The sequence below is a fragment of the Ananas comosus genome, linkage group 1, assembly GCF_001540865.1.
Source record: "Ananas comosus cultivar F153 linkage group 1, ASM154086v1, whole genome shotgun sequence".
NCBI classification, from domain to species: domain Eukaryota; kingdom Viridiplantae; phylum Streptophyta; class Magnoliopsida; order Poales; family Bromeliaceae; genus Ananas; species Ananas comosus.
Genome location: NC_033621.1, coordinates 5,243,522 through 5,257,494, shown reverse-complemented (window position 1 = coordinate 5,257,494; position 13,973 = coordinate 5,243,522). Strand labels below are relative to the sequence as shown.

General features: G+C 39.4%; 1 protein-coding gene across 3 annotated transcripts in view; it reads right to left on the bottom strand.

The window, feature by feature from the left end:
• Window positions 312-13,973, bottom strand: part of LOC109709576 (L10-interacting MYB domain-containing protein-like) — a 34,275-nt gene continuing 20,613 nt past the window's right edge. For all 3 annotated transcript variants that reach the window (XM_020231975.1, XM_020231904.1, XM_020232048.1), the window contains 2 exons: window positions 751-1,102; window positions 312-666 (listed from right to left, as the gene is read on the bottom strand). In XM_020231975.1, the coding sequence (XP_020087564.1) occupies window positions 589-666; window positions 751-1,102 (430 nt within the window). In that variant the 3' untranslated portion in view covers window positions 312-588. The remainder of the gene's footprint in view (window positions 667-750; window positions 1,103-13,973) is intronic.

Here is a 13,973-nt window from a genome sequence, read left to right as displayed (position 1 = left end):
TTTGAGGAGGTGGAGAGAGAGAGAGGGAGAAGTTGGGAAAAGAAGGGTAGAGGGTGGTGTGTTGCGAGGTGCATTCGTGTAAGGTTGACACAGGGGAGTGGCACGGTGGAACGACCAGGCCAGATGGGATCGGGAGCTGTAATGGGACTCAAAATAGATGTATTTAATATATAATTATTTGCCGATAACAATACATAGGTTAAACTAATGCGCCCTGAAATATAATTTGATTATAAATAATAGTCTATTCAATTGTCGCTATTAATTTGTCACTTAATATCTATATTGTTGTAATGGATGCAAATAAGATGTGTACTTGAACCGATAAAAATGACTCATTGTTTCAAATTATTGATAACATTACATTGTTGGTACAATCTTTTTGATGCTTTAATAAGCGAAATTATTGCAATCATCTCGAATGATTACAATTTCTTTATTCTAGTCAATATTTAATGATCCAGAGTTAATAAGAGTTCATCACAAAGAACAAACAATTTTCAACTGATTAAAATATGGTATTTGCCTCTTCAATATAGCTTTGCTTCACGCTTTTCCAATGTGAAAGGAAAAATGAAAAAGAGTTCATCATGAAGAACAAATAATTTCCAGCTGATCAAAATAAGGTATCTGTCTCTTCCGATATGCTTTTGCTCCACGATTTTCCTATGTAAAAGGACAAATAAATAGAATAAATTAGAACTGATTACCTAGAAAGTTAATTGTAAATAAAATAACAAAGCAACATACCATAATATATTCGTTCCATTCAGCATCGGTAGCAATTACTGAATGATTTTTATCATCCCAGCTAAACTTCGGATGCTTCCTCAGATTGCTCACTATTTGATATTCGTTCTTGTAAAATTTCAGACGGTTTTCCAAATCATTAATATTACATCTCAATCCAATTGCTGCTCTAAACTCTCCCATAATGTCATGCCAAGCATATTGTGTAAAGTATTCTCCGTTTTTCCCACCATTTCTAGTATGCTTCACCATCAAATCAAGAAGTGTTATATCATACTTTTTTTCCCAAATGACTAAAGGCTGATCAGTGATCCTGATCTTTTCCATTGTTAGTAGTGTAGGAAGCTCCATGCTATAAAAATAAGAATCAAAAGAGAAGCAAATCAATATACATTGCTATCATTCTATATTCTACCAAAAGGGGCATATTCTTGTTCTTATTTGCTACAAAAAATTATATAAGAACTCCAAGTTACTGCTATTGACATATGAAATATCAATTTTCATTTAATAATGAACAACAAAATGAATTTTTTAACTATAAAGAGATAAACAAATCTATAGTTTCCCAATTTTGTTAAGAGTTGATTACATTTGAAACTACAAGACAGCATGTTAAACAAAAGTTAAATATAATAGATTTAAGAAGAATCTTTTTTTGATTAAACAAAGGTATACCCTATTTTAGAGAACAGAGTTGGCGTTAGCTAAAGAAAGCCTACTCGCCTACATCAACAGGTGAAACAAAAGGAAAGAAAATCAAAACAAAACAAGAGAGAGGCAGAACATGCCCAACAAAGCTTAAAGCGAGTATATTAGGAAACCAAAATGATGACTCAAATACCTAACCGATACCCAAGTCATAGTATCAGAGTCAAGTCCCTAAATAATCTTAATTTGAAATGACTCATTCAATAATCATAATTTGACTAAAATCATTATGAATTTATTACAAGTCACTAAATAAGCTTTTGATAGCCATAAATAGAAAATACCTTTCATCTTCTCTTTGTCATCACTTAACCTCTTTCTTGAGATTTCGAAAGATAGGTTCTCTCCATATATACAATTTACAAATAATATTTATGAAAACTTTAGATATACCCTTGTGGTTACTGCATTCTTTACTTTAGTATATTGTGATTTTAACTGTATCAATTAAATATTCTATGGTTTTATTTTCATTTTTTGTTGTACTCCCGTAATTTTTTCTGTTAAAGTATCATGTGTCACGTACGTGATCACCAAAAATGTCGCGCAAAGATCAGCAAGAACAACATGAGACCCTCTAAGAACAATCAGGTGAAGCCCAACGAAGTCCCATATTGTTTTTATCAACCTTTGTGGCCATTTTTGATGATCATGTGCTGACGCATGACACTTTAGCGATGGAGATGACAGGAGTTGTAATGGAAACATATTTGCTATGCCACCTGTATTCTTACTTATCCTTAGTATGACTTATGGAGTTTCGACAATTATTTTGTTCTTTAAGGCCCTGTTATCCGTGATTATCTTGAGATATCTTGGAATAAACTATTCTACCAATTTTGGTAAAATAATGGTATTTCAAGGTTTGATTCAAAGCTTTATTAAGATTGTAAATTAAATTAAACTACGTAGACATGATATATTATTTATTATAATACATTATTTTTATTATAAAAATTATTAATTGTACTATATTAATACATATTATTTGTACTTATATTTTATAATCAATTATTCTCACATATTACAATAAATTATTCTTATTAAATTTATTTTTAAGTAGAATTTGAAACAAAAGAAAATAGTATTATATTTTAAATGTTGTTTTACATAATATATATTTTATATCAAATTTGTTGTGAAATATTAATCATATTTTATATCAAATTCACATCACTTTTTTTTCACTATTCTCTATTATTCTATAAAATTAACCAAACACAATTTGAGTTATTCCTAAGAATCTATACAATTCCATTAAAGGGTGAATCCTTAACTGGTCTCTCCGTGATTTCAATGTTGTGGGTCCCACAAGATACTGTTTCCCTTAGGGATGCAAACAGATTGGTGGAGCTCTTGCCCTGATCTGCCCCGAATGGGATAGTAAACGGGAGAAAATAAACGAATTCAGGGCGGGAAACGGAGTAATTGTTATGATTGGAGACGGATTTGGGGCAGGAAACGAGAGAAATTTTGACCCACCCCGAATCTGCCCCGCCATGGTCCACCCTAAATCCGCCCCGAATCCGCCACGGAAACCATTTATATTTTAAAAAGAATATCCCTAAAAAATAATATATTTACAAAAAAAGTCCAAAATACAAATAAGTTAGTGCTATCATTTCTCATGTATTTGAAACTTTTGAATTTTGCTTCGAATTGTGATTGATATTTTTTATTTTTATAATAGATGTTGTTAATTATATATATAATATTTTTAAAAATTATTATTTTACATTTTAAAAATATAAATAATATTATAATTTTATAAAAAATATTAGTTGGTGGGGCAGATTTGAGGCGTCGGCTGGAGGTGTGTTACGAGGCGAGGCGGATTATAGGATATATTTTTTAACCTGTCACGGATTCGGGGCGGGAGGCGGGGCGGGGCTCCCGCCCCAGATCCGCCCCGTTTGCATCCCTAGTTCTCCCTCTCTCATTGTAACGACCTGACCCGCTAGCAATAATAACTCGTTGAGCCCAAACCATCAGCCCAAAATGCTTAAGCCCAGTTATTATATTTAGCCCAACCAAACTTATACACTTCTATATTTAGCCATAACTATCCGATATAGGACTATTGGGGTGCCACAGACTCCCCCCGTTTAGGCCTTTACGTCCTCGTCAGCCCTAAACACACACAGCCCAAGATCACTAGGTGATGTGAGACTTGTCTCGCTCGCCTTTGTCATTCCGACCCTGACTTAGCCTGTCAATCACCGACCCCGACTCAGCCAAGACTTATCTCACACTATTCCGACCCTGACTTAGCCTGTCAATCACCGACCCTGACTTAGTCTATTATTCCGACCCCGACTCAGCCAAGACTTATCTCACACTTCCAGCTGGTGAACTGGCTCTAATACCAAATATAACGACCCAACCGGCTAGCAATAATAACTCGTTGGGCCCAGACCATCAGCCCAAAATGTTTAAGCCCAGTTATTATATATAGCCCAACCAAACTTATATACTCCCACATCTAGCCATAACTATCCGATGTGGGACTATTGGAGTGTCACACCCATCCTCTTCTTTGTGGCTCCTCATCCCTATCATTCACTCCTCTCCCTCACTTACCTCTTCTCCTCTCCTCTCTCTCTCTTACCTTCCCTTCTCTTCTGTGATCTCTCGACTTCTCTATACTCTTCCGCCCCCTGTCCGCAGCTGAGGACGTACTTGCTCCCTCAACGGCTCTAATTTCTCACACGCTTTCTCTACGCCCGAACCCTATGGTTACCTAGGGTTTGTACTCTCTCCCTTTTTGCTCCCTATTTGCACTGTAGGTCCCTATCTACCACGGATCTGAGCATTTAACGCCACCACAGAACCATACTCCCGGCATCCTTGCTTCCCTACTGTGTTTTTCTCAGAAATTACTCGGTTTCCTCCCTACTATTTTCTAGGGTTGGTGCTCTCTCCCTTTTTACTCCTAATTTGCTTTGTATGTTCTAATCTACTTACGAATTAGGCCATTTAATGCCATCGTGGAAGTCCGATGTGAGCAATTAATGTCGCTAAAGAGCAATCACCTCCGGCGTTGTTGGGCCCTTCTTACCCCATATCTCTTTTTCTCTCTCCCTTACCACAAGGTTATTTAGCTATACATTTATTTATGAAAAAAAATTAATAGTATATATTTTGACGAAGAGTTCTAAAATAATAAGCTTTAATTGATTTTATTGAAACCTATTTTATCTTGTTTTAAAAAAAAATTTGTGGAAATTTTGAGCTAGAGTTCTAAAATTGTAAGCTTTACATTGATTTCATTGGAAACCAATTTGATGTTGTTGGGAACTGAATTCCCTGATCCTTGACCTAATCAAAGATCTTCCTCGGGGAACGTATAGGGATGCAAAACAGCTACCAATAGTGACTCTCGAAGTTTGCGCCCTTCAGCTGGATCAAACGATTCGGCTGATGAGGGATCGGATCAGCCGAGTTTGAAAATCTTTACTTAAGAATCGGTTCGGCTGGATGAGCCGAATGTACGGATTGCACAAAAACTTGGGTCGGCCGAGGAGCCGAACGGATGGAGTACACAATGACTAGTCGGCTGAAAGAGCCGAATGCCTTTATATATATTGAAATTAACCTGTACAAAGGTCGAGTGTGCCCGAGGGCATACAGACTCGGTTGATCTAGCTGAGATTCTACTCCTAGAAAAAAACAGTAAGTGTGAAAAAATAAAGAATTACAAGTAGACTACTCCTAAAAAATGTGAGGAAATTACAGAGGAAATAAAGGTGGTCTTCTATTCTCGAGGAAAAGACCTCTTTTCAGGGCGTTATTTGCCTATTTATAGATTGCCCCTGTTGATCAGTTATTTCTTATTCATGATCGGCCACTACTATTTTTTTGGGCCACTTCCAGCCGATTGGAAACCGCTTGAAACCACTTGCGGTTACTGTAACTCCCCTCAATTACGTGCAGCGGTTGCTCAAAACTTCTTCCGCTGCTCCTGGTGCATATCAAAATTCCTACCCTTAAGCAATAGGGTTAAGTGGAGTACCGACGTATCACATGGCCGCGCCTTATTGGCCTAACAATTGCCTCCTCGGTAGCTTTCGAATGGACGCTTCGGTAGCTGGCGTAATCCGAGGCGCGACTCGCGCTACAATCAATTTCAAATTCTTTGTACGATTCTGTCTCAACCGTTCATTCTTTTTCTACGGCCACGATCTCGCCATCCCTTTTTGTCTTATGCGTGGCATTAATTAGGTCATCTTAATTACCACTGTCTCTTCATCATTATAGCCGATCTCGGGAAACGATTTCGACGCGACGGCTCCTTTTCTTCTTCGCCAAGGTTCCTTTTCTCTAGTTGCTTTTTAACCCGGGCATCGTCTTCTTCGCCTTCTCTTTACTTTTCCTCGTTTTTTCCGATCTCTTCTCCATCTCTGATCTACAGCTTGGCCTACTTCTTTCTCTTCTCGATCCTTAGAGTTTTTCTTCACTCTTTAGCAATGGCGCCGCTTCCGCCTCTTCCTTCTTCTTCGTCCTTGGATTACACCATACTTAAACAGTTCATCCTATCGGACCCTTCTCGATTCATCTTAGGTCCTTCTTTCACTGACGAACCAACCCCTGACGACTTCCCATATTCTAGTGACGGTCTTCCATTGATGGCCAAAACCATTCATCTTCATTCTTGGTACCCATCGGCTTCAACAGGAAAAAGCTTTCGGACCTAGCCAAGTGTCTCAGATGCATACCTGCCTTGGCTAGACCGGGTAGAAGCTATCTATGGTGACTTATGGCGGGAAGTAGGTATTTATGAGACGATTAAGTTATCTCGGCAACCCCCTATAGTCGACAATCTTCTTTTAGCTGCTGCTCTCTATTTTTGGTCCCCTGTTTCCAACGTTTTTCTTTTCAAAGGAGGGCCCATTACTCCAACTCTTTTTGATGTTACCGCCATCATTGGCTTACATCCTCATGGAGTTACCCTCTCCATGGCCTACAATCCTGATGGTGTATCCGACTTTGAGGCGCACTTGGACCTCAATGACTTAGCTTATTCTAAATTCCTCCGCAAGTTTGCAGGTGAATCTCCTGCTGCAGTTACTAGGAAGGAACATACAGCATTCCTCCTATATCAGTTATATCACAATCTCTTTTGCACTCGTTCGCAGAAGATTAACTGGGATTTCATCCCAATCGCCATTGGTTTAGCTAACAGCGATAGATTAGCTTTAGGACCATATTTCCTTGCTTTTGTCTATAGAAAAATTTTTGCTTCTATCAAACCACTATCTTCTGGAGATGGTGTAACCATTAGCTCTGGCTGTGGTGTTTTTTGGTTTTTGCAAATATTTTTGCAAATTTATGTTCTTGAGTTATGCCGAAGTCCTTTAGATCTAGATTCAGCTGCTCAATTTGATTCTTATGGGATAGCTCTCGGCTATCCCCAGCTAAAGACATCGAGCCACCCTCTTTATTTTGTCACTTATTTTAAGACTTTTTATGAGTCTCGCCCTCATTTCATCGTTTCTTGGTCTCCATTCGCTGATCGCGTCATCGGTCCATCTTGGTTTCTTGCTCGGTATTAGGACATTCACGGTAAATTGGCCTCTTCTCGTACCAGCAAATATTCAGATGTATGGTATTCTTTCTTGGCTCCAAGGGATTTGCATGTTGGGCTAAAATCGCGCTCGAAACTGCTGCCGAGCACTGAAGTTTATTCCTCCCAATTCGCAGTGCGTCAATTTGGGTTTGTGCAAGCAATCCCTGCCCGAGTCAAGTTTTTTATGGTGAATACAGCCGTCAATTGGCCTCCTACCAAAAGTACAGTCGAAGCTAATCGGATTTCGGCTATGGGGAACCGTCTTCGGTGGTTCTTCAAATTAATAAGCTTCAGGCCGAACTACACAGAAGTGGTGGGTTTCCGTTATACCACCACTTGGGATCATTTTACTGATCGAGTCTTCGATTTATCCATGCTTCGGGCGCATCGCAAGACCATTCACCCACTTGGTAAATCCTCACTAATTACTGTAATCAATCTTCTTTAATATGGCTTCTACTTATTTTCTTCCATATACAACGATACCCTTTTCGGGTAGTTCGGTTGATATCGCTGCTCCATTCATACCAAAGGAAGAATCGGAAGAGAATTCTGATCCTGATGGCCCACCTTCCTCTTCTTTAGTAAGCTCTAGTCTCTTTGATTTGATTTTCTTTTACTTATATGACTATTGCTTACTTTTATATATCCTTTTCATATATAGCCAATTCCGACTTCTTCATCGGTCCCAGCTTTAGAGAAACGACCGATGGAACCTGAACATTCTACTCCCTCGCTGCCTCCGAAGCGGCGCAAGTCGGTTGTTAAGAAATCGCATTCTAAGAGAGCCGAAGGCATTTCTTCGGCTGATGTTTTAGAGAAAAGAGCCGAAGATACACCTTCGGCTGATATTCCAGAAGGAAGAGCCGAAGAAACACCTTCGGCTGATGTCTCAGAGCAAGCCTCTGTTCCTAATGAGCCAATCACGATTGAGGTAAATCAATTTGGTTAGCTAAACTCAATCTTTCTTTTGTTTCAATTCATTTATCATTTCGTCTTAATAAAATAGTCACCTCCTGAAGACACTTCAAGAGCCCCTTTTTTTTCTTCTTTGGGGACGAAGATTGATAGACAAATCCGCCATGAGGCCCGTCTTGAGAAGAAGCAAGAGGTAGAAAAGAAACGAGCTGCCCAAGAAATGAGCAAGGAAGTGCCGACAAGTGATATGGCACCGCCCTTATCTACTCCAACAGCAACAACAGAGAGGGAAAACATAGGCACACCTTTGGAGGAGGGTGTTAAGGAGGCAAGTGCAATACCCCACTCGACTCCTGAATCCTCAGTGCCTGAAATTGAAGACCTTCTTTCTGCAACTCTTCATGCTCTGTTGGGTTCGAGTTCCAATTCCAATGAGGGAGACGATTCATCAACCGTCGTTATGTCAACAAACACTCAACAAAAATTTGATGAGTGTCTAGGATTGTATAGTCATGGTCTTCCATCCTTGGCTCGAAATTCAGAGCAATTTGATCGGCTATGCTCACTTTTGTTTCATTTAGCCGATCAGCCAGACATTTCTTCCGCTGGCAAATGTTTTGTAGAGACTTCATCATCTCAGCTTTCTTCTTTCTTATCTCGGCAACAATCTTTAGGTGCCGAGTTTTTATCTTTAGACCAGTACTTCCATCAAGTCGACTACTTCAAATCGACAGTTTCTGAAGTGGCGACTCCAATAATTGACATAAGTCGAGAAGATCAAGCCTTAGAAAACCAAGAATCGGCCTTGCAGCAACGAATTTCAACTCTTAAGGAGGAACTAGCTGCGGCCAAATCGACTTCTCTTGCAAGATCAATTGAAGATCAAGAAGAGCGAAGGGATGAAGCTTCAAGATAAGCTTTCTCAACTCTACAAAGTGCATCCCTTAATGAAGCGCAGGAGGAAAGCAGCCAAAATTGCTAAAACCAACTAAATAGCAGAATGGAACCAACTTAAGGACTTACTGTCTTGATTCGGCTTATTAATTGTAATATTCTAACTCTAGCTTTGTTCATTTTCCCACATGGATGGGTAGTACTTTTTCATATATTTTTTATTGATTGGCTTCTCATTTTCTAATCCATCTACGCTTTTTAAATAATATGCATTCCCTTTTATAATTCTGTTAATCTGAAATGGTCCTTCCAAATTTGGAGACCATTTTCCATATACTGTCTTTTCGACCGATTGGGAATATTAGCCTAAGAACCAAGTCTCCGACTGCGAAAGACTTAGCTTCCTTTCTTATTGTATGCATTGTGTACTTGGCTCTGATAAGCTCATAAATAATCTACTGCTATCAGCCGAGTTTCATTCATTTCGTCCATTCTTTCATTCATTAAAATTTTATATTCATCAGCCATCAATTCTTTTTGTTTTTCTACTCTCAGAGAGGGAACTATTATTTCGGCTAGAACTACGGCCTCATGGCCGTACACTAATTGGAACGGTGTCATCCCTGTTGCCCTTTTTACTGAAGTTCGGCATGCCCATGATATTTCAAAAAAATTTTCATTCCATTTTTTTGGATATTTTTTAATATGCCGCTTCATAAGATTTATGATTACCTTATTTGTTGTCTCGGCTTGTCCATTGGCCTGGGCGTAATAAGGTGATGAATGAAGCAGCTTGATCTTTCTGGATTCAATGAACCGAACAAATTGTCCTCCGGTAAATATTGTTCCTTGATCAGTTGTAATCGTCTCGGGAACTCCAAAACGATGAATTATAAAGTTTTCAACAAAATCAATAATTTCTTTTGGGTGACCAATCTAGCGGGTTTTACTTCTATCCACTTAGTGAAATAGTCAACAGCCACTATTAAAAACTTATGACCAGCCAAAGAATTCGGCTGAATTTCTCCAATTAAATCCATAGCCCAGCCTCGAAAAGGCCAATGTTTGATTATCGCGTACATCTCAAAAGCGGGAACTCTCTATATGGAACCATAGAATTGACAATCTTGACAACTTTTAGTATATTCTATGCAGTCTTGATGCATAGTCGGCCAGTAATACCCTAAGTGCCAAATTGTCCATCTTATTCTTTTCCCCGCTAAATGGGCTCCACATAAACCCTCATGGGTTTCTCCCATCACTAATTGAGCTTCTTCAGGTCCTAGACATTTCAATAATACTTCTTCGGTTGTTCTTTTATAAAGCTGTCCATTTAATAGACAATAACCGAGTGCTCTTCTTCGAATATTATAGTCGACTCGCTTATCAGGGTCCTCTAAATATTCAATTATAACTTTTCTCCAGTCTTCTTTGGCCTCTATGGGAGCAACAATCGTCGTTCTATTTTACTTTACCCCATTTCGGCTCTTTATATCCTGAAGCCGATTGGGCTAGTTCATTAGTCTGTTCGTTTTCTTCTCTAGTCATGTGTTCAAACTCGACTTCTCCAAAACTGCAAAGTAATTCTAGCGTTTTTCTCAAATAATTTTGCAAATTTCGGTTCTCACATCGATATTCTCCATTCACCTGTTTAATTACTAGTTGTGAATCACCGATGACTTTGAACGAGTATACTCCTAACTCTTGTAGAATTTCAAGGCCAATTATTAAGGCCTCGTATTTGGCTTGATTATTGGAACAGCCGAAATCTAATTCAAAAGCAAATCGATAAATGTAGCCCTTAGGAGATTGTATAATCACTCTAGCTCCCGCGGATTCGGCTGTCTTCGAGCTGTCAAAATAAAGTATCTAAGGTTGACAGCCGATTAAACTTTGCTTCGGCTCTTCAAACTCAACACATAGATGATCAGCCAGAAAATCGGCTATTGCCTGTCCCTTAACAGCTTTTGCTAGGACATAATTAAGAGAGAATTCGGACAAGGCTAACATCCACCGTCCGATTCGACCTCTTAATATCGGCTTAGATAACATATATTTCACCAGATCAATTTTGCATATTACTGATACTTCGGTTGGTAAAATATAATATCTTAATTTTGTACAGGCATAGTATAAGGCTAAACATAATTTTTCGATTGCCGAATATCATTTTTCGACATCTAACAGTCGCCTGCTTAGATAGTAAATGACATGTTCTTCTTTTCCTTCGTTTTCTTGAGCCAACAAGCATCCCAAATTTTCTTCCGCATCCGAAATATATAACTTCATCGGCTATCCTTATTTAGGAGGCATAAGGACTAGAGGATTTGCTAAGTATCTTTTTATATTTTCGAATGCTCCTTGTTGTTCCTCCTTCCAACTAAATTCCTCCTGATTTTTGAGCTGAAGTAATGGAGTGAAAACTCCTATTCTATCGGCCAAGTTTGATATGAATCGCCGTAAATAATTAATTTTTCCCAATAGACTCTGCAACTCCTTTTTATTTCTTGGTGGCAGCAATTCTACTATAGCTTTTGTTTTATTTTTATCAATTTCGATCCCTTTTTCACGTACCAGGAATCCTAAGAAATTTTCTGCTGAAACTCCAAAAGCACATTTTAAAGAATTCATTTTTAAATTATATTTTCTCATCCTTTTGAAGGCGAGTTTTAAATCTGCCCAACGATCAACTTGCAATTTAGATTTTACAATGATATCATCAATGTAAACCTCCAATATCTTGCCAATCAAGTCATGAAAAATAAAATTCATTGCTCTCTGATAAGTACCTCCAGCATTCTTTAAACCGAACGGCATAACTACCCATTCAAAGGTCCTAATGGACCCTGGGCATCTAAAATCCGTTTTAGCTACATCTTCTTCGGCAATATAAATTTGATTGTAACCGGCATGCCCGTCCATAAAGGACAAGATTTCATTTCCGGCTGCCGAATCCACTAACATATCGGCTATAGGCATTGGATATTTGTCTTTAGGCGTAGTCAAATTCAAATTCCTAAAATCAATGCAAACTCTAAGTTTACCATTCTTTTTCCGTACTGTAACTATATTGGATACCCAATCAACAAAACGGGCCGCTCTAATAAAACCGGCCTTCAACAGATTTTCAATTTCATTCTTAATTTGGAGTACAATACTCGGCTCAAACCTACGAGCCGGTTGTTATAAGGCTTATATCCCTTTTTAATAGGCAGTCTATGTTCTACTATTTCTCGACTCAAACATGGCATTTCTTCATAACTCTAGGCGAAGCAGTCTTTGTACCCTGCTAACAATTCTTTCAGTTTCTCTTGTTGTTGAGTCGAAAGATTGACACTGATATAAGTCGGTCGCCTGTTCTCGTTGGATCCCAAGTTCACCTTTATTTGTGGATCCTGAGTTTCTAACTTCTTGTCACCGACTTTAATAGGCGATTTTTCCATATTTTCTTTGGATGTCTACCTCCTTGGTTCGTCAAATATTTCCTTATCGGCCTTATTGGCCAATTTTGATGACCAATCACTGTCGGCCGGCTCGGCCGTCTTGCTAAGTGTTATTTCATCGGCGTGACTAGCCGAATCATTTTCATAGCCGACCTTGTTGGTCGGCTCGTTTTGCCGAAGCTTTTCTAAACCTCCGATTTTTGGTTCTTGGTGTTCCATTTCAACCAACTTAGTGGCTCTTCGGCTGCCACCATAGCTCTCTCATCTTTAGAGAGAATTAATTGCACACCTTCTTCAGTCACCCTCACAAAAGATATTTGATCGGGATCCGCATTGGCCTAATTGATATGGCGGATTTCTTCTACATTAATGGCCACCATTTGGGGCCGCCCCTCGGCCTAAATTTCATCTACTTTATCCCCCACCCATTGGAACAGCTTCCCATGCAGCGTTGAGGGGACACATTCATTGGCATAAATCCAATTACGCCCGAGCAGTAAATTGTAATGGCTATCTGCATCCACTACAAAAAATGCTGTTCTTAAGGTTTTAGATCCTATCGTGATCTCAGTTGTAAGCACTCCTTTAGCTTGTTGACCGCTCCCGGTGAAGTCGGTCATAATTGTGTCGGTAAGCTTCAACTTGTCTTCGCTCTTGCCCAGCTTTTTAAAGAACGAAGTAGGCATGACGTTGACCATTGCTCCGCCATCTACCATGACTCGGCCTACTGGCCGTCCTTCTATTAAGGCCCGTATGAATAGAGGCCTCACAAATCTCGTTTGCATGACCGATGGTTTCTCAAAAACCACCGAATCAGCCGGTTTGGCATCCTCCAGCTGCAATTGGGCCACTGTAAGCCCATCTTCTTAATCTACCATCTTCTCATACTTGGTATACTCTGCTTTGAATGATTGAGGTAGAGTATATACCATGTTCACATCGGCTAGACCTTCATCAGCCGATTTTCCTTATATCTTATGTTTCTTTTCTTCATACTCCTTTGTCGTCTCTGCTGAGGAGTCGCTTTCCATTCGCGCCTCCTTTTCCTTGGGAGGTTAGCTATCTCGCTTGATGATCGTCTTGAGAGAGGCTATTTTTTTCTCTAGCTCTCTCCGAGTTACCTTCTCCTCAAGTTCGGCCATGATTGGTTGCTCTATCTTTGATTTTAGCCATGGAACAGGTGATGAAGCGCCTGCTTCATGATCATTCAGCATCGGTCGAAACGGATGTTGTGGTTCATTAGGACGTCTCCATACATTCAATCTTATCCCTTTTGCTTCTTCGTAATGTTGCCTTGCTTCGGCTTGCAACCTCTGCTGCCGACGCTTTTGCGTTTTTGTTAACATCGGCTCTTGCCATTTGGTCGATGGTTTGGCTTTGTGCCATTGATCAATTGGTACGTTTGTCGGTATTTTCACCGTTCTTAAATGGTTTCTTAAAATTTCTCTTCTTCCTATAGTCTCGGCCATGGTTGTATGCCGAGCTTATTAACTAACCTCCGACCGAGAAATTCTATATCCCCCTCGGTCATCCCCTCAAACTCTGTTTCTGGTCTCGGCCTGGCTTGATGTTGCTAGTGTGGCCGATACCCTGGGAATCTCTATTTTGAGCCGAATGGCTTCTCTGGATAACTACATCGGCTGTTGTTTCCTCTCTCCTGCTGTTGTAATAGTCGTTCAAAATCTTCTGTA